Raw genomic sequence first — 23,591 nt, 5'->3', positions numbered from 1 at the left:
TCGCCCTCCGGCGGGGTGGGCTGGGGGATTGCCGGGCTCTAGGCGGTGTCCACAGGACAGCAAACTGCCCCCCGTGTCCCCGCCGAGCCTGGCGGGTCGCGGAGGGGCTCGTTCGTTTGAGTTCGTTTGAGCATCTCCTCCCCCGCAGAGCATCGCCGGCTCTCGGCCCTTTGTGCTCAGCGCACAAAGCCAGTAAATTAATCTGATATATGCCACTTAACCTTTTGTTTATGGCTCCTCAGAAGGACTGCGAAAACAGGATAATGAGGACATCAGCGGCAATTAATTAAATTAGAAAATATCTACTATAAATAGGGGCTCAGCAGAAAAAGCAGGACTAGTAAAAGAAAGTACATCGTAGTAGATTTGATTTCTTCATACAAAGGCAATGTTGTCCACAGTGAGAATACCATTTTACTTGCAATTAAGCCATTAATCTATTTTTTTCCTATTTATAATGGTTTAGAGTGTTTATTTTCGCAAACCCTGAAAAATAAATACATACCAGTACTTTCAAAGAAGTACCCAATAATAAATATTAAATTGAGCCTGAAGTCTAACTGTTCCCAAATATAACTGCTTCCAGGACCAGGCATGAGAGAAATTAAACTCATAGTGATTCAAAGCAAAAAAAAAAAAAAGGGCAGGGGTTATATGTGTATATTTGTATATATCTATGCAAATATAAGTATTTAGGCAAATACCTGCATATAAAGTTTAAAACCAACTCAGTTTTAATGCAGCAGTGATTGATTATGATTTATACTTGAAACACTAAATGTTGATGTGACAGTGGTTAACTTTGTGTATTATTTGTAAGAAAGCTCAGAAATTCTGGAAGTAAAATTTGTTACACGGAGTGACCAAGATAACATTATAAATCCAGTGTTTTATAACCATGAAAAAAACAAAACCATTGGAAAGTGTATGATTTACAGAAAACCAAAATAATTCCTAAGCAATATGTAGGTGGAACCTCAAGGTCCCCAGTGTTAACACATTGCCTACTTTAATGGTTACCAAGCTTGAGCAGGGAAGTGCTGAGATCACTCAGCTTAGCAGGTATGTGTGTGCATCATGAGAGCATAGCTTCATGACAGAACTTGCATGGAACTCGTGAAATGTGTAGTCTGTTAATGGTCTAATTTTGAGTTACATGTACCCTCTTGCAGCAGTACACTTACTGAGAATTCATTTGAGACTCTTCTTCCAGGCTTTAAAAAGAAATTGCTCTGGCTAACCAAGCAAGGAAGTAAAACCACTAAGAATAGCATACTGGATTCTACAGGACCTTTGCTGCTGCACACAGGGCAGTAAGATCTGGTTTCTAGACTTTCAATACCCAGAATCTTTTTCTTTTTCAGCCAGTGTGTACTAGGTAGAATCTTAAAAATTAAATATCCATTGCTGTTGTAGTCAGTGTCCAAATGCTGTCTCTTGTAGGATAGTCACTAATATAATTCGTGTTCTCCTTTACAGAAACACAACATTTTATACAAAGGCACAAAGCAGCATTTGATAAGGATGTAAATGGGAATATGGAAAGTCATTTCAATCATTTTGCTTTCCAGTATGCAAGATACTTGTTCTCTAGGAAAGTTTTTCTACCTCATCTATAGCCTTTTCACGCTTTCCCATTTGCCCTTTCCTGGGCAAATTTGCACTGCCAGCAACCATCTCAGTCTGCAGTTTTCTCCAAAAGATATTTCCAGGGTTAATGGCCCAGAGCCTTCAACTCCACCCTGCCAGTCATTAATCCAGAGGAAACATCCAGTGCTTAGAATAATTATTGCTTAAACAGTAGCAAAATAGATTACCTCTGTAAACAATACCAGGCAAGTAAGGATCAAGAAGTCCTGAAATAGTCAGGGTTTATCATCATGCCATGTATCAGTTTAAATTTGCAGCCTGTCACAGTGCTGCAAGCCTTTGCAGCCTTTCTCACTCTTCTTACAGGATGCATAAAGAATTTCCACCTACTGTGCTTTTTAAGCTGCATAATGCCATAAGATCCTGCATGGTAAAAGAACCCCCTCCTTTTTAACGTTTCAATATTAATGTGAAATCATATCACATGAAAATTTAATTTGGAAATTTATCATGTAAACTTTGAAAGGAATCCATGGAAAATTGTGACTTATAACCTATTTTTTCAATTCAGAACAGATAAAATCCCACATATAGTACGCCTAGTCATGCATTATTACTTAGTTCAGCTTTGCAATGCCACTAAATCATTTACTGCTCTGTAACTATGCTAGAACAAAGACAAGCAACTAGCAGATGACGTGTTACACTGAAATAAATCACCTACAACCAAGTTTAAATATTTTACCAAACAGGGTCAAATTATATATAAATGATTCGGAGACGTACAAAGGCACAGGCTGTTCACTGCTGGAAACCAACATATATCTTGAAACTACACATTACTTCCAGTTTGCAAGAAATGTCAAATTTAACCAGTAGTAGAATAGCAAGGGAGAAATGGGAAAGTATGTGTAAGTGAAAGTTGCAAATGAAAGTCCTCAATGACTTGTAAATTCCAAAACCTCTTAAAGCAAATAGTGACTTGCCTGTGATTTTTCAAATGTGCATCTCTTAAAACTCAGAGAAATTAAATGTTTGCTCACTGAAACATGGCAATGACAGTTTTTCCAAACCCTGACTAGGATCCTTACCTGCTTGTGTGCATGGTTGGGGGTGGGTGTGTACTTGCATTCTTTTTTTTGCAGCATGATCCTATTACTGGTATGACAATAAATTGCCTCTGGAAAAAGTCCAGCTTGGGAGCTCCCTGTGGGCCTCCCTGTGCATCCTCACCATTGTCAAGCACTTGTCCCACTGAAATAGAAGTTACACCAATGTAAAACTGGCACATGAACACATTCAGATCTCCCAACTTCAGCTATTCTTATGCATATGTTTAAAAAGACTCCAGACATCTCCAGGAGATCAAACAGCTGTGTATTAATCAGATGACTGAGAAGGGAGGCATGTTATTGCTCTAGTTTCAGATGTTGTATTGTAGGAGAAAATAAATAATAATCATAGGAAAAAGCTACAATATATGTTGCATGCTGAATAAAATGTTGAAGATATGCTTTATTTTCACCATGCAGGAGAAATTACCTGAGTTTTCTTAACCACTCATTATGTATTTTATGTAGGTTCGAGCTAGTGCAATTGCTCAGGATGCTGATCAGAACTACGACTATGCCAGTAACAGTGTGGTTCTTCATTTGGAGCCAGGAGATGAAGTTTACATTAAATTAGATGGAGGGAAAGCACATGGAGGAAACAACAACAAATACAGCACATTTTCTGGATTTATTATTTATGCTGACTGATGATGAGTAAAGAGACCCACCAAACCAATCCAAAAATGAAGCCTGCTCTTCTAAGCGATGGATTTGCGTGGCAAAAGTCAGTGAAACAAGCATCCCAGCAGAGAGCGACCACCGAACACCTCAGTATCGGGGGAAACAAGTCGAATGCTACCTGATTCACATCTGTGCAACACAGAGAAACCTTATGTTAAAAAAAATCACAAACCAAGTTAAACAGATGTGCGATCCACTACCGCCAAAGCAAATACTTCCTCATTGTTAGTGTCCATGTGAATGAAGTCCTACATAGATCAAATTTTGATAGGAAAAAGAAACACCACCTAAGGACGCTGAGTTACTTCTTCAGTGTATATGATACTTTGATGTGTTATGATCTTGCTGCTTTATCCATACTTCAGCTTTGGTTCTTGTGACTTACTTGCTAACAATGATGCTTGGAGTCCACTCATAGTGTGGTGAGGAATGATTTTACAATAAAAGGAAGAGGTACTCAAAATATACTTTCTCTCTGCAAAGAAATTGTTTGCCTTGTACTTTTCTTACCCTTCCACTTAAAACTAGAACTAATCAGCTTCAAGCCTTAACTCTATGTTCCTGCTTTGTCGGTTTACATTAGACTTTTAACGTAAAATCAATCCAGTGGAGTTGTTTAAATTTTGTCTTCCCCTTAGCTGTGACCTAAAAGAAAAAGGAGTATAGAAGAAACACTTTCTTTTGCCCTGAAGAATATAACAGTAGACAAACTATTCTATTGGGCCCAATCCCTGATTCCACCAAAGCCGATGGCAAAACTCCCATTGCTATTAGTGGAAAAGGGATCTGGCTTTTAATTTGTATACGTGTAAATATATATTCAGACAATTATTACAGGCCCATTCTTGATGGTTAGTTGTGTAAATATTTAGCAAGCCTGGCATCCACATCATCAGACTAAGGGTGAGTGTTTTCTTTGCAGCAATTAGTCTTCATTAGTCTTCTAGCACTTAGTCTGTACTTGGGTACTATTTAAAAAAAGAGTAGTTACAGATTAACATACTGCAGATGTTCCACTAGAATTTTGTAGGAATATAATGGGTCAAAACCTTATTTGTCTTAGGTGTCTTGTCTTACTGAAGTTAGTGGGATTATTCCTGCAAAGGAAGAGTGGGAGATCTGACACCTGAGAAAATGCTATCACACAGACCTTTTCCACGGAAGCTAGTTACCAGTTTGTAGTAAGGTGTGCCTATGAGATGGATACAGATAAGCATATTACCAAAAATGATAACACATATGCAAAGAAAGAAGCAGTTATTTACATGCAAAAAAAAAAAAGAGTGTGTATTAAAACCTATTTTTCTCATTCGTATATATATAGATATAGATATATAAAGTATCAGAAGAGTTTGATCCATATGAAGGATTAATGACTTGGAAAATTAAACTAAACGCAGGTAGCAGGAGTTACATAGTTATAAAAATGCTTTAAAATCAGTCATACCAGTAACGTCCACAGAATAGTTTTATTCAGAGAATGGGTTTATTATTTGTTTTGGTTTTGGGAGGCTGTCTATTTCTCTCAGGTTCAAACTTGCAGATTTCATTCTAAACCTAAATTTCAGCAAGATTATTAAAGTTTTTTAGCACAGTTGATTATGTTATTTATTTTTAACATTTTGGCAAAATCAAGGTACCATTTCTGTAAACCATCAAAGAGTAATAGAAGCTACCCCGGCATCACTGTTTCATGTGCTTTGCCACAAGCAACCTTGTCTAATGTACTAAGGGTACAAACTAAGATTTATCTGCACTAAAATGTCCAAAGTGTCTGCCACTGTGACAAAATAAAAGCTCTTCAGTGCTGGCTGCTCAGTAAAAGTCTGATACAGATTTTGCACATCTCTCTGAAAATCTCTTGTTTGAATGAGTGAAGCTTTTCTTAAACAGAACGTGTTACTCTTCCTGTTTCTGTTTTGAGTTGTCCAATTCGAAACAAATGCTGACTGAGAGGATCACCAGGCAAACTCATCTAGGGTTTATAAGGACATTGTGCTGCCAGCTGCTTGTGTAGTGTCTCACCAGAATGGTTAATGCTCTTACTTTATGACAAAGTGCCAATCTATATCCGTACATTGCAGTGATTACTCCTGTTTTCTTCCTCTGAGGCAATTATTTTAATAACAGATGTGTAACTGCCTTGGTCTGTCCACTCCACTGTTGTTTTATTGGTCAGCACACTCACAGAGCAGTGTAGCTAGAGATTCTATACACAGTGTCAAACTACTGCACCAAGCTTGAGATCACTTGCAACTAGCGCTGCGTGTTTAACAAGGTGTTTATTGGAGAAGTTCAATACCACAAGGTCAAACTTGAAGAAGCTTTTGGAATCAGGCTACCACTGCTACTGGATAAGACCATTTTTTGGATAAATCACCTGCCCTGGTTAAAGTTAGACAAGAGCAAGAAACACACTTTATGTGAAAGCCACATATAAGGCAAACATTTCTTCCTTTTTCATCATATCTTGATATACTGATTTGTAAAGACTGATATCATAACCTTTGTTATAACTATTACAACTCATTAAAACTGTATTATGTAATATATTTTGACTTCTGGTGTTGCATCCTTACAAAGAGAAGCTGGTGTGTGTGAAGTTTGACATGATTACTGTGAGATTCCAAAAGTTGATGCAATTAAAAAAAGACATCTGTATATAATACTGCACATAGTTTAAGAAGTCATCAAATCGCTTTATTCAAAGATATTTTTTCATGTACTTTTTACACTTTCAGTTAAAATTAAGTAAATTGTTTAACTAGAAAGAAGCAGTATCCGTTTAGATTTATTTGAGATTCCTTTTGCTTTCTGTTGCCTATGGAAGCTATTAAAAAGTTTCAGACGTTACATCAAGCATTATTTAAAGAATACAAGGATAATGAGAAGATTGTCAATATTAGAAGGATTAATATCAGCCCATGCAGCCAGGAAATTTAACTGAAAACCATAATTTCCTTCAAAGTCCAGGTGATGCATCTTCTCAGGTAGTTTGGGGCAACATTCAATAACAGTATTAGATTATGCTCTAGAAACAATTATTTTAAAATTTCAGTTGGAAAGATTTTGCAGGTAGGATCATAGTCATTAAAGAATTCAGGAACAGACTTCTAGAAGGGAGAAGATGCAGAGAGTACAAAATTTTGATGTTCTAATTAAAAAGTTATCATCAGTTTGCATCTACTTAATAATTTCCAGTTTCTGTGAAAAGAACCAAATTTTAAAATGCTGCTCTCATGGAAGAAATCTGAATTTTATCAAGCTTCCCTATAAAACAGGAATATTTATTCATTATTCCTACTTAAAAGTCAACCACCGCTTCGGATTTGCTAGGAGTATTTTATCAATTTTATCTTGGGATATGCCTCTGATTAGCATTTTAGGAACTATATTTTTCAAGATATGCGAATATCCATGACCTCCATATTTCATCAACCTATTCTTAGTGTGCACATCATGAGCCATCAGAATTCTGTCTTCGTAGCCTTCATCGATCAGCATACGAATCCTGCAAAAGTAAAAAGTATACCTGTCAGTAAAAGTTCTCACTCTGCAACAGCACAGAACCAACCAGGATTTACACTTCTCACACTACTGCACTGCTGGACTGTATTATAACAGAAATACTTATTTTAGGTACTCAGAAGACACACTCCTTATATATTTACTTGAAATTAAAACGTGGTTTTTATTGAATGAGAAAAACCCAACCTCATCTCTGAAAATATACCACCACACATCTCAAAGTGAAGAAGGAAAACTCTTTCCTACTGGCACATGATGTTGCAGTCCCATTAAGTCCACAGAGGAATTCAAGAGCTTCAGCATCACTACGCATGGGACACGGGTTTTATTTATACAAGTAAGTAATAATTTCCTACACAAATTCCTTCCCAGAAGGTTAGTTCTTGCTGCTGTCACAAAGCTGGTCCCATCAGATTTGCTAATGGCCAGACTCTGTGTGTGACAGGTCCTTTAAGAAGCCAGGCTCAATTACACAAATACTGCCACATCTTGAGTTAAATCCCATTTAGCACACCATCAAAATAAAAATTTGAAATTGTCAGTGTTATATTCCATACAGACAGTTACCATCCAAACATGTTTCAAAGATGTTCATTAAAGAAGAAGATAAATGAGACCGGCATGGCACAGCACCAGCATGTGCCAGGAAATAAGAGGAGCTAATATGGCAGCCCAACTAAATAGGCTTGGCAAAATGACAGGTCAGCATGAATAAAGAAGTAATCCTTCTGGTCACTCCCTTGTAGCAGGACTGCCACAAGTCCTTCTGTTCCACGTTTCACTCACGCAGTCTTAATCCCTTGGTCAGCTCATTTTGTGCAACTTATTAGACGGGTGTCTAAACCCCTGTACTGTGTGACTGTTAAGCTTCCCAGTAAGCTTCAGCTAGTCTGGCAGTAGACTGCAGCACTGAAGTGGCACAGATGGACAGATCAGACCTGGAAAGTGCTCATTCCTCATGAAGGCCTTCAATTCCATCATTTGCCTGTGCTGTTAAATTCAAATTCCTACCTTCCTGATTGTGTTTTGATCAGCAAGAAAGCAGATACTAAGCAGATACTTGCTTTCTAAGTAACTACACTGTATCTGAAAGCCCATCCTAACAGTTTCTATTACATGTGGTTATGAGGAGATGTATGTAGCAGGATCTAATCAATACAGGCAGCACGAAGAAGACAAGTAAGATACAACTTGGTAAAACTCTATCATCTTTAAAAAAAACCCCCACCACAAATAGTGCCACATAGTGCACAACACTAGGTATACCGTAGCATTACAGTAACAAGTACCTACTCTAGCCTGAAATAGAGACTGCAAGCCAACCAGAGAGTAAAAGCACTGGCACTGGAGGGACTAAGTTCTTTGCCAACCAGACATCTCCTTGGAATCATCTCCTTTCATAATTTCCCTAATTGCATGGTTTGGGGAGTCATATGATCTTTTATATTCCATATTCATTTCTCCTTTTTGATCATTCCTGTAAGTTTAGTTAGTACTTGCTTCTGACTCAAATTAAAACTGTCCCTGCAAAAAAAAGTGCTTTACTTGCACTGACAGTAGATTGCAGCTTAAGTACACAGACAGCTAAACTGTGTTGAGTAGGTACAACATGACTACAAAAGTTTATGTTTTGAACACAAAAGACCAAACACGTAGTTTCCATTTAGCATTTTCATGTAGAGGTCAATTTTATTTCCACCTCTTCGGCACTGTTTGACAAAACAAAACCCTAAGGAGATTGTCATTGCCATCCTAAGTCCACTGTGGGTGTATCAATACCCATTTAATGGCACTTCTAACTCAAATGCACATACTCACACTATACAAAGAGAAGAAAATTTTTTCATCTTTTCTTCCTATGAATAGCATTCTGCAAGAAATGCTCAAATGCCAGAGAGTTTAAGGAGAGACATCAGTGGCTGAGCAAGATTATGGATGGAATGAAAACTGTCACAATTAACAGGCACTTGTTAACCAAGGCATAGTCCAATCCTCTACACACACTCCCCAGTGCTTCCATAGATGCTGATCTCCTCTGGCACAGGAGGGGAAAAGGCACAGGAGAGGGAGCAACTTTGCTCATTCTAAATGTGCAAACTGCAGATTCATTGCAACAGTTTAAAAATACTGAGTGCAAGACTGAGAGCACTGTTAAGAGAGAAACAATTTCTAGTGTGAGAAGCAGCAGCAAACACTTGGCAGTGAGTGGAAGAGTAACCACGGCACCTTCTTAGGAGAGAACAGTTTGAAAGCAGAGATTAGTTTCAAGGTTATTCTGACAATGAGGGGGAGGGAAGCTATATCTGAAATGTAAGTGAAAGCTAGGAGTTACTTCATTAGTGATCAGGGATCATAAAATCTTTCTTATCAAGGAGAATCAAAGAACTGTTTGTGACTGGAAGGAAAAAAGACAGAGGCAGGACGGCAGCCCACCCCTCAGACACCTGTCACTTCACTGCTCACGAACACTGTGGGCAAATAGCACGGAGGATCACACCTCCAGACAGAGTGGAAGGAGTGAGGTCCCCACTCCCAGCCGATCCCACCTTCTCTGAGACAGTTTCTGCACGCAATGCATCTTCTTGGCAATACCTTGTGTTAGCACAGCACAACAGACTTGCTGTGCAGCTGAGCTGAGACTGCAGGTGCTGATGAGAAGCAGGGAAGAGGTATCCTGCCAGTGGGGCCAATATTTTCACATTGTGAGTGAGTGTGAGGAGCACGGGAGCTCTGAGGAGACAGAAACCTCATCCTTCAAAAGAGAGAAAGGGCAAAAGGAGAGGGGGAGGAACAGTGACAAAGTGCTTGGAAGACAAAAGGCTGTTTTTCAGGACAGAAGCACAGGATCATATCCATCCTAAACAACCAATGAGTTTTGCTGGGTTAGCACACTAGCGAGGAGGTGTAACAGGCTCAGATGATGCTTAGTAGCAGCACCAGGCTTCCAATACTATGTTTCAAACAAAATCCAAACCTTAACATAAATCCAGTATCTCCAGCCTTTTCTTTTTTACCGACTGTATAAATGCAGTAAATGATAAAATTCAGATAAATTCAGATAAAATTCAACCAGGTCAGCATGGAATTAGGACAGAGAAAGAAGTTAAAAAAGCTCTTGATCTTCTCAAGTAACTTTCTATAACACTATGATTCTGCATCTTCCTTTGCAGATAGAAGAAACGATACATGCTGCTCTAAAGGCATGAGAGCAGCAGGGAAAAACGTCATTATTTTAGCACGAAAAAAGACAGTTTTAAAGAGCAAGCAGAATCACTCCGTGATGGCCTTAAAACACAGAGCAATAATATGTTTTGTCAATGGCCATGCTACAGCTCAAACAGATACCTTGCAATTCTTTCATTGTCATTCGGCATGTCAATATCAGGATGGAACTGGTAATGGAGAAATTCTGTACCAAATAGGTCATACTCTAAATAGCATCCAAGTTGAGCAAATTCCAGAAGTTTCTTTGTATCAAATATGGTCCTGCAGAACATATATAACACAAAGTCAGCATTGTAACAGGAATAGAAACATCTCATGGTATGAGGACAGATATTGTGACCTCCTACTTGCAAGGAACAAAACCAATAATCTAAGATTTAATTCACCCCTTTGAAAAACAGGACTGGTGCTTGACACATGCAACTTAACCTGATACACAGCATTGTCTTTCTCACATTCATGTAGGATTTCATGCATTAAAAAACCAAGACAAAACCAGCTCTTTGCCCATGAAATAATGAAAAATAATCTTTAAATGGAAACAGGAAAGTTACTTACTTTTGATATCACTAACCCTTTCAACAGACAACCTAACAAGGAAGGACATTTAAGGAGGAGGTTAATTCATAGTGACATTAAAAAAGAAAAAGGCAATGGATTACTTACACAAGACACATTTACTTTCCCAAAAGAGTTACAGGAGACAGCTCCATCCAGGGCTTGTTTTATGCATCACATACCAGCAATACATAACTTTGTCTTTAGTTTCTATTCTGTACAGTGATGTTTCTAGATTGCCATTAGAACAGCAATATATCATTGTTTGCACTGGGATGTGGCAAGAACACCTTAAGGAAATGCTCTCACCCAAATATCTAACGTCACTGTGAGTACCCAGGACATGGGCTTTGCAGTAGATTTGGAAAGTAAAGGAAGAAAACTTCCAACACTTCTTGCTTATTTGGAAAAGAACAGCAACAGAAATAAGAGGGCTTAGGAATATTTTGGTGTTCCTTTGAACCATTTTTTACCAAGCTGTCCAAAGGAAAACAAAAACCACTTAAATGATACAATTTTATCTTAACAGCCACAACACTATTTTTTTCATCTAAGAAAAATCCAAGTTTCCACAAGAACAGCAAAGTTAACCAAAAGGGAAGTAGTTTAATTATTTTTATTATTATTATTATTGCAGATATTGATGTCACAAAGCAGTTTAACCTTATACAATTACATCACAGTCTGTTGCTATGGAAATGACTGATGTCACAGTTTCAATATTATGACTTAACAACAGGACCAAGTAGGAGGAACAGATGGGTTGAGAGAGAGAAAACCCTTGTTCAAACAAGCCTGCCATCAGCAGGAGTCTAAGACTTGCCAACAGTAATTAATAAAAAAATGTTATTTTAAAATAAATGTTACAGTTTACAGAGACTGAACATTTATCACCAAATGAGTTTTCAAAGTGCAGAGCAAGGGAACAGGTTATTTTAGGTCCAGCCCTGCTCGGTCCTCAGGGAGACAGTCACCAAGAATATTCAATCCTGTGCAGGTAGCAAAAAACACCCAACAATATATTTCGAAATCACAGGCAGAACAATTTCTTTTTAAAACTATTGTTATTGTCATGCTTTTGGGTGCTCTGCCCCAGTGAAGAGCAGGAGAGGATAATTTCATCAGCTAGTGGGTTCCCTTGTGAGCCACAGGGAGGTAGCAGCAGTTTCCAGCTCAAATTGCTGATCTCTGTGCTGGAATTGGGTGTTTGGGCAACACTGTCCCTGAGGAGTCCTGAGCTCATGGAAAAGGAGGTGGGACACAGTGAAGCATCCTGTAGTTTGGACCTCATCCACAAATTACCATGGGGACAGCCACCAAACCATTATGAAGCTCACATTCATAACAGCTGCTGTGAGTCTTCTAACAAAAGCAACTCAAGTGAATGGATATTGATCTCTACCAAGATACCTTTATAACCTCAGCCCCTAAAAATTGGCCAATAGGGTCAATAGCTTTTGCTTCTCAGCCTTTAACTACAACAGAGTTTCACTATGGACACTTGCTACCTTCTGATCTAAGGTGCTACATTTGCAAAACATGGTAGCCAGCATTTTAGTTTCATCATTTCATTGTAAATCCACTTAAAAACTACCATTCTGTCTATGTCAAATGCAGACATGAAGTATGGAGTTTCGTACAAATTAATCTCACATTTAAGGGACTGGGATGCTCCCACATGGATTCTTCTCACTAGAAGAGGCTTAAAATGTTAAATGCACATTGCAAAGCCAAACTTCACAGTAGTTTATGTTACAGCAAGTGCCAACCTGAATGTGTGAAAGTAATGATAGAAAGAGGTATAAGGAGATGTCACATTGCGCATCAGCGGCTGTTAGTGAAACTGCACCTCTGTCTTGACTGTTTTCCTACTTATATTGCTTAATTTCCACCAATAAATCACTGCATTTAACAAAGGTAAGAAATCATAACTGTATGTTAATGTTGCATCAAAATGGATATGTAAGTACTGATACCTGCAGCTTGCTCAGTCCTCTTTCATAGAAAGATTTAAGTAATCATTTTTTATTTAAAAGCGGAGAAAAATACAGCTATAGGTACAACAGAATGCAGGCAAATGCATAAGGGATGTCTGTATCGTTCATAAATAACAAATACAATTTCATGGTACTGAATTTTATGCTCCTAAAATCCCGAAGTAAAACAAGGAGCTCTGAGTGAATACAAAACACCTGTAGCTCAATTTGCAAGCTCTCAGGGAGAATTTGGAGCACAGTGCTGTTGCCTGTACTACACTCACATTGAGGGCAAACAATCCAATTGCTGAGAATCATATGACCACAGTCTTCATTATTCAGCATCTGGCCGAACGAATCAATGGTTGGACATATTCCAGCTCACCATGAGCAATGCAAGGTCATATAAAACTGATTTGGTAACAGAGGCTGCATTTCTAAACTGGAGACAGAAAAGCATCCCAATTTCTCTCCATGTCTGATATGGAGCTCCTGATTTTTGTTCTGGAGGAAATGAAAAGTTCGCTCTCTGGTCTATGCTATGAACTATTCAAAACACAACTATTTTCTTTTAAAGCAATATTTCTTCTCTCTGGTAGCAGAACACAAAAAATCTGCCTTCTGCTTTGATCCACAACCCAGCCAAATTGAGGAGTTCTCCATTAGCTTCTGTGATATTTTTGAAAGACCCTAAAGAGTGACTCAGTTTTCAAAAATGCTAGAAATCCAGCAGCTTTCCACCCAATTTGGAGACAGTCGCTCAATGTTTGATGCTCTGTAAATACAGGGATTTGTACAGGGATACAAATAAATGGAATTCCCATTTTTAAAATGGGGCTACAGTTATTCCTAATCTTTCTCCCAGGCTTTCAAAGAGAGCATTTAAAATACCAAAATCTCTTTACCAATGTGAATATAAAAGCTGATACTGGCTGAAGTGCTGGAGGACGATCAAGCTCTATACAAACAGTTACCTTTTAAGTCAGTAAACTTGAAGATAATACTTTATGTATTTCCAGCATAGTTTCCCAAAAACCCAGTGAGTTGTGGCAACACTGCTAGAAGGACAGTGGAATAGTCTGCTTACCTGTCCAGGTGAGACATGACTGTCTTTGAAGCATCAGCCCCAGATTCCTGAAGAATGCGGATAATCTGGAAAGGTGAATCACTGTTCCTGCCAGGATGGATGATAACAGGGCACCCAAGCTGTGACTGAGCCTGTGCTGTTGCCTGAAGCACTATGTGTTCACTCTGAGTCAAAGGCCAGGAGCAACCTATTTCTCCCACCACACCACACTTGATGTTAGTCCCATCCGCTCCATTGAGTATCTCATTGACAATAATGCCTGTCAGCTAGAGAACAGCAAAATGAGATTTTGGGTTACTAATACTATTTGTGTTAAATAGCATCAAATCTGGCTTATTGGACACTATGCTACTTATACCTCCAAGTTATACTTCCTTTTCTGAAGTCATTTAATTAACACCTGGGTGTATAAAAAACACTGCAGTTAAAATCTGTTTTCTGTCAACTGTTATGCCAGCCATTCACTAATACCAAAATAAACACAGAAGCAAATCAATTTAACAGTATCCACTCACAGTTGTCCAGGTTTGCCAACAAAGCTGGTCTACATATAATTTGAACTTTGATTTAGCCTGAGACTTATTTTTCTTTTAAAAAAAACGTTTATCCCAAAATCTGAGCCTTCCACTCCTGAATTGGCTCCAGAAACAATTCAATTTAATTTCTTGTCAAATAAGGGATCAGAGAATAAGGAAATCTTGTCATTCATATAGGGAAGGGAGAAACTCTGGCAAAGATCCTGAAGAGACAAGTTTAAGGCAAATCCTGCTCATGGGAATGCCAATGTAAAACAACAGGAGCTCTGCTGACTTCAGAACTACAAAACCAAAGCTCAGCTGACAAAGTCATGGGGTCAAAGGTAGCTTGCTTTTAAAATATTCACAGACCAAAAAAGACATGAGAATCTCTTAATAAAATTATTTTGTTATAAAAGCATTAGTTTTTATTTTCCAGAATAGGCCATATATCCTAATCATACATTCAGAATTGAGAGCACAAAATGGCACTGATGATGATTCTCCTTCTGGACTGGGTCAAGTACTGAATTAAGTGCTGAGTATGTGATATCTATGGGTCTCCATCAGTCCAACAAATACAGAAGGGAAACCTTTGCCCCAAGAAATTTATTTGTATCGGATTTCAAGTGATGGAAGAACATTTAGGAAAAGCAGTACTGTTGTGTTCAACTTGGGTCCACAATTTTTGACCATTGATATTTAAAATGAACTTGACTCATTTGTAAACTGTGACAGATTTGCAACAAATTTTCTCAGCTCTGTTGATCCACATTCACAGCCTCCTGCCTCGGAGAGCTCCCTTCCCTCTTCTCCCCATCATCACATTTTCTTAATGAAAGATGAATGAATGTTTATTATTATAGGAATATCTGGGGACCTCAATTATTATTAACACATTGTGTTAGGTACTGTACAAACAAACGAATGTAGGCTGAAAAGCCTGGACAAATGACAGAGAAGAGAAATATAACAGACTGAGCAGAGCAATGATTTACAACTGTCCTATAAATATTGCAATTATTTATGCTTTTTGAAAGAATTCTGGGTAAACTCATTGGGAAGCAATTAGCCAGAAAAAAGAGGCAAAAGAGATAAAAAGGATATACTCCTTCCTTAAAAACACTAAAAAACTCAGGACAATTGGTGTTGTACCAGATGTCCACATGTGAAGTACTTTATTCTCCTTATACTGTTGCATTATAAAAAATCCCTCAGAGAACATGGAGCTTAAGAACTGGAAATGCTGACAGATAACCCCAGCACATGCAAGTAGTGCTGCTCCATCCCTAACACACAAGTAGTAATGCTGTTACCAAGTTTTTCACATTCAGAACCTCTATATTTCATCCGTTTTGCTAGAACTTCTCTCCAGCTTTGGCTTACCTTGGGAAAATTCGTAGGAGAGGGACACTGAAGCAATGCTTAGTACTTACCTTCTCCACTGTCATGGCCTGTGTTTGAGAAGAATGAGTGGAATCCACATAAAATCCAGCACCAGCAATAATATGAACTCCAGTTTCCTCAGCGAGTTTCTTCAAAGTCTTCATATCCCGACGAATTCCCATAGTTGTATTTTCCACAATTGTCCCACCACCTGCTGCTTTAAAATACAACAGCTCCTCCTTCACAGCGTCTGTTTCTTGAAACAGAAGAAGGTTTTCTTTATGGCTGTAAGGATTTTGCTTAATCCAAAACAAGTTCTTCATCTCAATGGGCCCATTAGACAAAGGCTCTTGGGCTGGAGAAGGTGGACAGAAACAGCTGCTGTAGTCCATAGACAAGTGTTCATGAGTCAATGTATAGCCAAGGTGTTCTGGCTCCACAGGGCCTAAGACAGTCTGCACTTTCCCTCTCAAGGAAGACATTTTTCTTGAACAAAAGGGGAAAAAATCAGATCCTAAAAGAGTCTGGGAAGGAAGAAGAAAGGAACAAAAACATTTCAGAAAGAGCAAACCATTCTCAGGCAATGTCTGAGCTCCCTCCTCTCTCACACACACACATACCTATAAACTGCGTGTTTGCTGAAATATTTTCAAATGCTGTTCACAGCAGAGAGGTCAACATGAAAAACAAGGCATTTATTTTACCCAACTGTGCTTGTATCAGTACTCCAGCCCCAAGAAATCTATTTGTATCAAATTTCCAGCAATATAAACACATCACAATCCAGTACGAGGAAATCATCATCATTTATCGTGCTGCAGTTAGTATCACATTAAGATAAATGTTTCCTATTTAATAGCAACCACTGTATGTTCATTTAGAATTCTCTGCTCTTCAGCACTGTTAAATTTTGTCAGCTTGAGCCACCAGATGAACATACTTGGCACCAAGGCTCACTATTCCTTAGTGGCATAAGCAGTTTATTTATCTCTATCCTCCAAGACTCACTGTCCCCCTTGCATGCTGAGGAAGCTGTCTGTGTTTGGGCACCTTGTCTGCCCCACCGTATGAGGAATGCAGGGATGGAGGTGATCATCTGCTCCTTTGGCTTCAACGGGGCCAGATGCACTGTGGAGGTCTAGAACAGCCACGGACAACTCCTCTAACGTTGACAATTGTTGCTAGAGATACAGCATGGCCCCCAAACAGGAGTGCAGAAACTGAAGTGCTTCACCGGCCAAATATTCTACCAGTTAAGAACAGAATTAATCTAACACTTAACTTACATGGCTCAGCATCTAGGACAGTTTTTTTTCTTCATCTGTAGCATGAATGAAACAACGTTATTTCTCAAAACTTCAAATGAGCTGCGACAAAGACAAACATTGAGGCTAATGTCTGCAGTTGGTTCTTGTCAAAGGCCCTGTGCCAGTTTGGCCTGACTCACTGCTGGCTGGAATTAGATGCAGCTCTCTCCCCATTGGGATTTTGTGAGGTTTTTTCCTTTTGGGAGTGGGGGTAGTCCTGACTACCCAGTTCATGTTAGATCTTCATGATGCTAGTTGCAAAGGCTTGAGGATATATAGTTAAAATCCCTAGTCAACCAAAATCATCAGTTATGAAACAAAATACATGTTTAATCATGTCCAGAGGACAGGACTAACTAGAGCATGCATTATTGATTAAAGAGAGAGGTCCTTCCCATTTCTGTCTCCCTTTTAGTTAATAATGTCATAAACATGGGTTTGTTGCTGGTGAAGCCCTCAGAGGACATTTTCCTTTTAACTGCTAAAGTTAATCTACCAGGATGACAGAAAAACTGAAATCTGAAGGGCACTGAACTCTACATATCAAAGGGCACAGGAAACATCAAGATCTTTTTTGGGGTACTTTGATCTCACAAGAAGTAGTCACTGTCAGAGCAGCAATGCAGGAAAGTGACCCAGCCCCTGGAAAGGGCAGCTACCGCCTGCCTAGTGAAGTCTGTACTGCTGGAGGTTATTGCAGTATGGAAACTTGGCCATCCATAAGAAAGAGAAACGACTGACTGACTAAGTTTACTTGCCTTGTGCCTAAGCAGACTTAGGAAGAACTGTTCTTTTAGGAATTTCATTTCTAAACTAGTGTGCTAACTTGTTTGAGAAGGCAGAAGAATAATTACTCTCATAGAACAGACTGCTGGCTGATTAATATAATGATTTATTTTTTTGCCAAATAAATTCAGTGCATGATTTCAGAAAATATTATTCTTGAGCAAATAATTAAAGGCAAAATACCTGTCTTAGTCAGAAACTGCTGCTAGCTGCAATTCAATTAAGCTGTCCAACCCTGTCATTAATTCCATCCTTGAACAAGCCTGGTGCTCTGTAGAGCAACCCACTATTCTGGACAAAGTTCAATGATCTAAGTCATTCTTACATGCACTGCAAAGTGACTGACATAATTCTAAGCGTTACCCTTGCTTTATTTTTTTTTTTTTTGCCTTTTTATCTTTTTAATGTTAAATATCTACACTCTGGCATTCAGTAAACCTTGACAGCATCAAGAGTGATAACTACTCTCTGCATTGGAGACACACTTCTCTTTCCCCATGTTCATAGACAATTTTCCAACCCATTTATAAACAAACATATTTACAAATTTTGTTGTACAATTAAATATACAAGTATTTAAGTTCTTTTGATAAAGCTTGACACAAATCGATTACAGTTCATTTCCTTAACAATTTTCCACTTCAGTTTTTTAGTTATTGAATAGTGCAGTTACTCAAAAAGGCCACTCTAATTGAACGTGAATTTTTGCTCACTTTCAGATTACCACCTGGATGAAAAATTGACTTTCAGCATTTGTTCCCACTAATTCCTTTCTGACACAGTTAATTTAGACTATCCTCAATTAATCTGACCTGCCCACTGTGAAGAACTGTGGTTGCACATGTGAGATCTTACAGCCTGAGGCTGCTGCCTTCTGATTTATAACAGCAGGAAACACCTAAAATTACAAGTTCCAGTGCCAAGGTTTTTTTGTAGCAGACACCAACCTGTTGATATTTAGACTCTAGATTTCAGATTACAGCTCACATACAGAATTTACCAAACCTTTTGACTGAGGCCAAGGATTTTTCTAAATATAAGAAGCATCACAAAAATGGAAACTGACACAAACAGCATTTAAAGTAGGCCTAATTTTGTCTGCATGAAAAAGATGATTAATATTAATGCCTGTGCCTGCTTACTAACACAGTTTTAGAAACCCACCACTTTTAATAAAGGAATTATTAAAAAAAAAGGCAGACAACAACATGTGACTAGAATTATTTTTAAAACCACTGTCTTGATATCTTCCCTACTGTCATTTACATAGACTGCCTGCCTTGATTATGCTATAATGATACATTATTCCTAATAAGATCCACTTGCTGGAATCAGAGTTCAATTAGTGTTTTTAAAACAGACTTTAGGTTCGAACAGCTTTTAAACGGAGTAAGGATTGCTGTTCAATTTAAGCACGTATATGTTACTACAGAAATCAATGTTCAGGTGCTTTACTAGTGACTTGCATGTCATATTTTACACAGATCTTGCTTCTGAGAAAGTTTCTTCTTTCATACACCAAGGACTGAATTAGTATCACCTTATTTAGCCATCTAAAATGATGTATATCTTCTACAGAACAATCATCTAGATCATTTTCATAGTGGAGATGGAAAGACATATCCATAGGCAACTCATCCAGCCTCTTTTGAATGTTTGTAAAGGACAGGACAAGTCACTTTCTGTAACGTTATCCTCTTTCCATGGACTAATGAGGAAGCCAAGAAACAATCCAAGACAAGTGTATTTCACATTGTCCCACATAGGGCATGTAAATTATATTCCCTTAATCTTAACCCAGTCTGAGGGGATGGGGAAGAAAAGGTGCTGATTCCTAAACCAGAAGATAAACAGGTAGGTTCGTATCTGGCAATAATACCTATTTTGGTTTTGAAAATCACTAATTTATGCAGTGCTATCGCCAAGGTGCTCCTACATAGACCAAGTTTCACATTGTCCCACATAGGGCATGTAAATTATATTCCCTTAATCTTAACCCAGTCTGAGGGGATGGGGAAGAAAAGGTGCTGATTCCTAAACCAGAAGATAAACAGGTAGGTTCGTATCTGGCAATAATACCTATTTTGGTTTTGAAAATCACTAATTTATGCAGTGCTATCGCCAAGGTGCTCCTACATAGACCAAGGCCTCTCTAAGTGCTGTATTTTTTTGGAAAGAAATGATATTTCCTGAAAATTACGTATTCAGACAAAAACATAATGAGAATTGCTTGAGATATAATCAAAACTTGTATCATTTCACAGCAGCCTTGAAACAATACCTTGACACTTCTGTAATAATCCCTGGACAAGTCTTTACAACCAATAACTGCATGGTGTATATAATGTGATTCTCACCATTAGCCAACTATTAAATACTGGGGAAGTAAATATTTTTCCTAGAGGTACTGCTAAGAGAAAAGAGACTTGCTGCTAGAAAGGTCATGGTACTGCATTCCTGACTCTGGTAAAAACTCCACTGAGTTCAACACATGTTTTGCCTGAATACTGATGACAAGATTTGTGCTTCCACTTTTCCCATCTGAAAGTTGCGCTTCAGTCATTGTGTCATTTTAATGGCCTTGTAATGGGAAGTCTCCCTAGGTTTGGATTAGTTGCTTCCTACTGTAATCTCATATTGCTGAAACATTATAATCACATAAACACAGTTTCCACATGCTAATGCCGCATTTGTTTTGATTCGGTAAGCACATTTTAACGGCATTAGCACAGACTCTCTGCAGACTGGGATGGGAATCATTTCATTGCCATTACATTACAATGTGAGATTACAGCAACAGTAAATCCAGACTGCTGTGACACAAAAAAGCAAGAAGAATGGCCCGACAGGTATTTTCTGTATCCAGAAAAAGTTAAACACAGCTGCTAGTCAGAAGCAAGGCCTGTCCTAGCTGCATCAAGAGCATTTTAAGAGGGTCTTTCCTTTATAGTCATTAAGTCTTTGGAAATGTGACATACTGCAGGTTCTCTACGTATTTACAGATGGAGGAAAGGCTTTGAGCTTTCAGTTCTACTCTGAGCAACCTCTACAGAGCATGGAAAAGCCCTAAATTAGAAATATACAACACATCTGTAGGAAATTACCATTAGCTGGTCTACGCTGTGTTATCTCACCATTCTCCACATGTAAACATTTTGTGACAAGGGAAAATGTTAGCAAGACAAAGGAAGAGGAGAGGCAGATGGTAAGAGAACACATGTAGACTATGTCAGGAAGAATCTAAAAAATTCATTCCTTTCTCTCTTCTCCCATGTTTCTGCCAACTCTGTAGAGGTTTACAGGGTGGAGGGAACTCAATACTGCCAGCACAGTGCTTCCTCTTCCCCACCAGACAAGGAAACTTTCTAACTCATCCAACAGATGGATGCCAGGTCTGCTTTACCTTCTCCAAAAATGCATTCACAAGTGCTCACTATGGGGCAAACATGCCTGAAACCCAGCACTCTCTCTTGCACAGGTTTCAATAAGCACAGCTGTTTTGCTCAGGCACAGCATCAGGGAAGTGCAGCTACGAGGGCTGTGGACCAGAGCCCACCATGGCTGGCTGGCTGAGGGCACTAATAGGACTGGATTTGCATCTGCTCCAGGACAGACACAGGCTTACCTGTCGATTAACCCAGCAATTCCCTCTGCATCAGTCTCTGCAGAGGCATCCAACGGCCCGTGACACTACCCCTACACAGGCACTCTCACACCACTACTAGTTTGTCTCTGTGTTATATGTGATAACAGCACACCTTATATTGCTTTTGGGTTATTTTGCCCAATAAATAGAGTTCCAAAATGGAGTAAAAGTACTAGGAAAAAAAATGCAAGTTCCTGGGCAAACTCCTGTTTTTTCTCTAGAAATGGCAGATAGGCTGCTCCGAAGGTGAGATTATTCTCATTAAAGTCATAATTGTCCTTCTCTGTCTTCAGAACTGACATTGGTCAGAAGTGACATTGCTCTTTTTCCTCTTCCAAAATGGAGCTGTAAGATTATCATGATTTGCTAAACTTCAAGCTAACACAGAAAAACAAGTCAAGGAAAATAATCTTATCTACTCAGAGATGGTGAGTTGGGTTTTTTTACTACCTTCATCCTCTGTTAATATAAAAAAAAGTATCATGATAACTTGTCACTGTGCCTAGTGCAAAAGTGTACAACAGAGACAAGTACACAAAAGTGTACTATTACTAACATAAGCATCAACACTGAGGCAAGGCTCTCTGTTCTAAGGAACAATGGGACATGGGAGATTTTTCATGCCTTGAATAAAGCTCTTATGAGCGAGGAAGAGAACACTTACAGTGCCTCTCTCCTACACAAACTCCTGTCTAATCCCATAGGAGCATATGTTGCAGCTCTTTGCTTAGTGGGGCACCTGCACTTTCCCACCTTTGGGTGGCTGTATATGCAGGAAGCAAGAGCCTCACTATTTCGGATATGTGTAATCTCTTAGCTGGGTAGAAATTGGCCAACAGATTCAAAACCTAGAGAACTCTTGGGGGGAATATTTAAAAAGCATCATCTATCCCTACCTTGCCACATTTTTTCATTGAAACACACTATTCTCGAGATACTCAGAATAGTGAGTTAATGCTGTGGCCTTCCACAACATAACTCTGGATCCCAAAACATTCAGAAACATGTATTTCCTTAAGAAGTCAAGCTAAAAGAAATGCTAGATATTGCTTTTCACTAGAATTTCTATATATGCTTTGAGCAACCAAAAAACCTTTACACTATAGAAGTGAGAAGGAATACTAAAAGTAAGACTTTATATAAAGTTACAGTATGTGCTATGAAAAAAAAATATTGGAAGAGCTTTAGCCAAGCCTTATATAATCCTACAATGATAAAGAGAAGTCCCAGCAAAATATGCAGGTACACACACCACAGCAGTTACATCGCTTGAGTGGCACTGTCAATGCTCTATGATCTAAAAGCAAGGTCACTTAAATTTTAAGAGAAATGTAAAGAGTAGTACACATATGGGAAGGGCAAATATATTGATTCCCTGCCCTCAGAACCTCCGAAAAGCACACTCTGGGGTCAGGAGCTGAGTAAGTGAGAAGCAAAGCCTTCAAATGTCCACCTGAAAAGTAAGTGAAAATTCTTACTGTGTATTCCCTTCATGGCTTGGACAGACCTTCCAGCTTCACATGGTTTGAGGGTCACATTCTTGCTCTAGGTAGGTTTGAGCCAGGCATATATAAACCAGATTGCTTCCTTACAGCTGATCTGCCACACCAGAACAAGTGCTGCCTCTCGTACCGATCTCGCAGTATGGCCAAGCCTTTGGGATCAAAGCAAGCATGTGTGACCTGCACAGGACCACGTATGCATGCCAACAGTGATCTGCCCCAAGAGGAAGAGTCTAAGCCAGTTCATATATAACACCTTGCACAATCTTTTTTTCAATTTGGTTAAAGTTTAGCTATTGTGACCAGAATAGTCAGACTTCTATTTTACCTCATTTCTGTGCAGATAACAGTCTCAAAATCTAGGCTTCTCTGAGCAAAGTCACATTGAAGTTTCTCTTCCTCAGAAAGAACTAAGACCAGCATACCCATAAGTGTTTTTCATTAACATCTCCTTTAGAAGAACTTCAGGGGATTTTACATTTTGGGCAGCTTCCAAAATTACTCCTGATAAAAGGTCAGATAAAAATTCTCCTCTAGGGTCCTACATTACATTAATTATATTTTACATGCACACATAATGTTTTTAGGCCAAAAATCAGAACTGAAGTCACATTATGCTATATGCAAATATGGGCTAAGTCCTGCATGTTGATACATACATTCATATTCTTAAGGCTGAACGGAATCATATT

At 38.7% G+C, this 23,591-nt stretch overlaps 1 protein-coding gene across 2 annotated transcripts; it reads right to left on the bottom strand.

Annotated features, from left to right (window-relative positions):
- Positions 1–6,683: 6,683 nt before the first annotated feature.
- PTER (phosphotriesterase related) lies at positions 6,684–16,177 on the bottom strand. Of its 2 annotated transcripts, XM_009081636.1 has the most exons (4): positions 15,709–16,177; positions 13,758–14,023; positions 10,257–10,397; positions 6,684–6,894 (listed from the first exon to the last, which is right to left on the bottom strand). In XM_009081636.1, exons 1-4 carry the CDS (start codon positions 16,138–16,140, stop codon positions 6,684–6,686), a joined length of 1,050 nt encoding a protein of 349 aa, XP_009079884.1. In that variant the 5' UTR covers positions 16,141–16,177. The 2 variants fall into 2 exon arrangements, with proteins under 2 accessions (XP_009079884.1, XP_009079885.1); XM_009081637.1 differs by lacking the exon at positions 10,257–10,397 and having other exon boundaries at positions 15,709–16,140.
- Positions 16,178–23,591: the final 7,414 nt, after the last annotated feature.

This window comes from Acanthisitta chloris, unplaced genomic scaffold (genome assembly GCF_000695815.1).
Source record: "Acanthisitta chloris isolate BGI_N310 unplaced genomic scaffold, ASM69581v1 scaffold17969, whole genome shotgun sequence".
Classification (NCBI taxonomy): Eukaryota; Metazoa; Chordata; class Aves; order Passeriformes; family Acanthisittidae; genus Acanthisitta; species Acanthisitta chloris.
The sequence above is the reverse complement of the archived record's forward strand: the minus strand, read 5'-3'. Positions and strand labels throughout refer to the sequence as shown.

Excerpts from the sequence above, each read along its gene's own strand:
- PTER (XM_009081636.1), bottom strand. The coding sequence starts at position 16,140 with ATGTCTTCCTTGAGAGGGAAAGTGCAGACTGTCTTAGGCCCTGTGGAG. Across the intron at positions 10,398-13,757 it reads GTCATGTCTCACCTGGACAG|GACCATATTTGATACAAAGA; the intron begins GTAAGCAGACTA and ends TATGTTCTGCAG. Across the intron at positions 6,895-10,256 it reads GACAATGAAAGAATTGCAAG|GATTCGTATGCTGATCGATG; the intron begins GTATCTGTTTGA and ends TTACTTTTGCAG.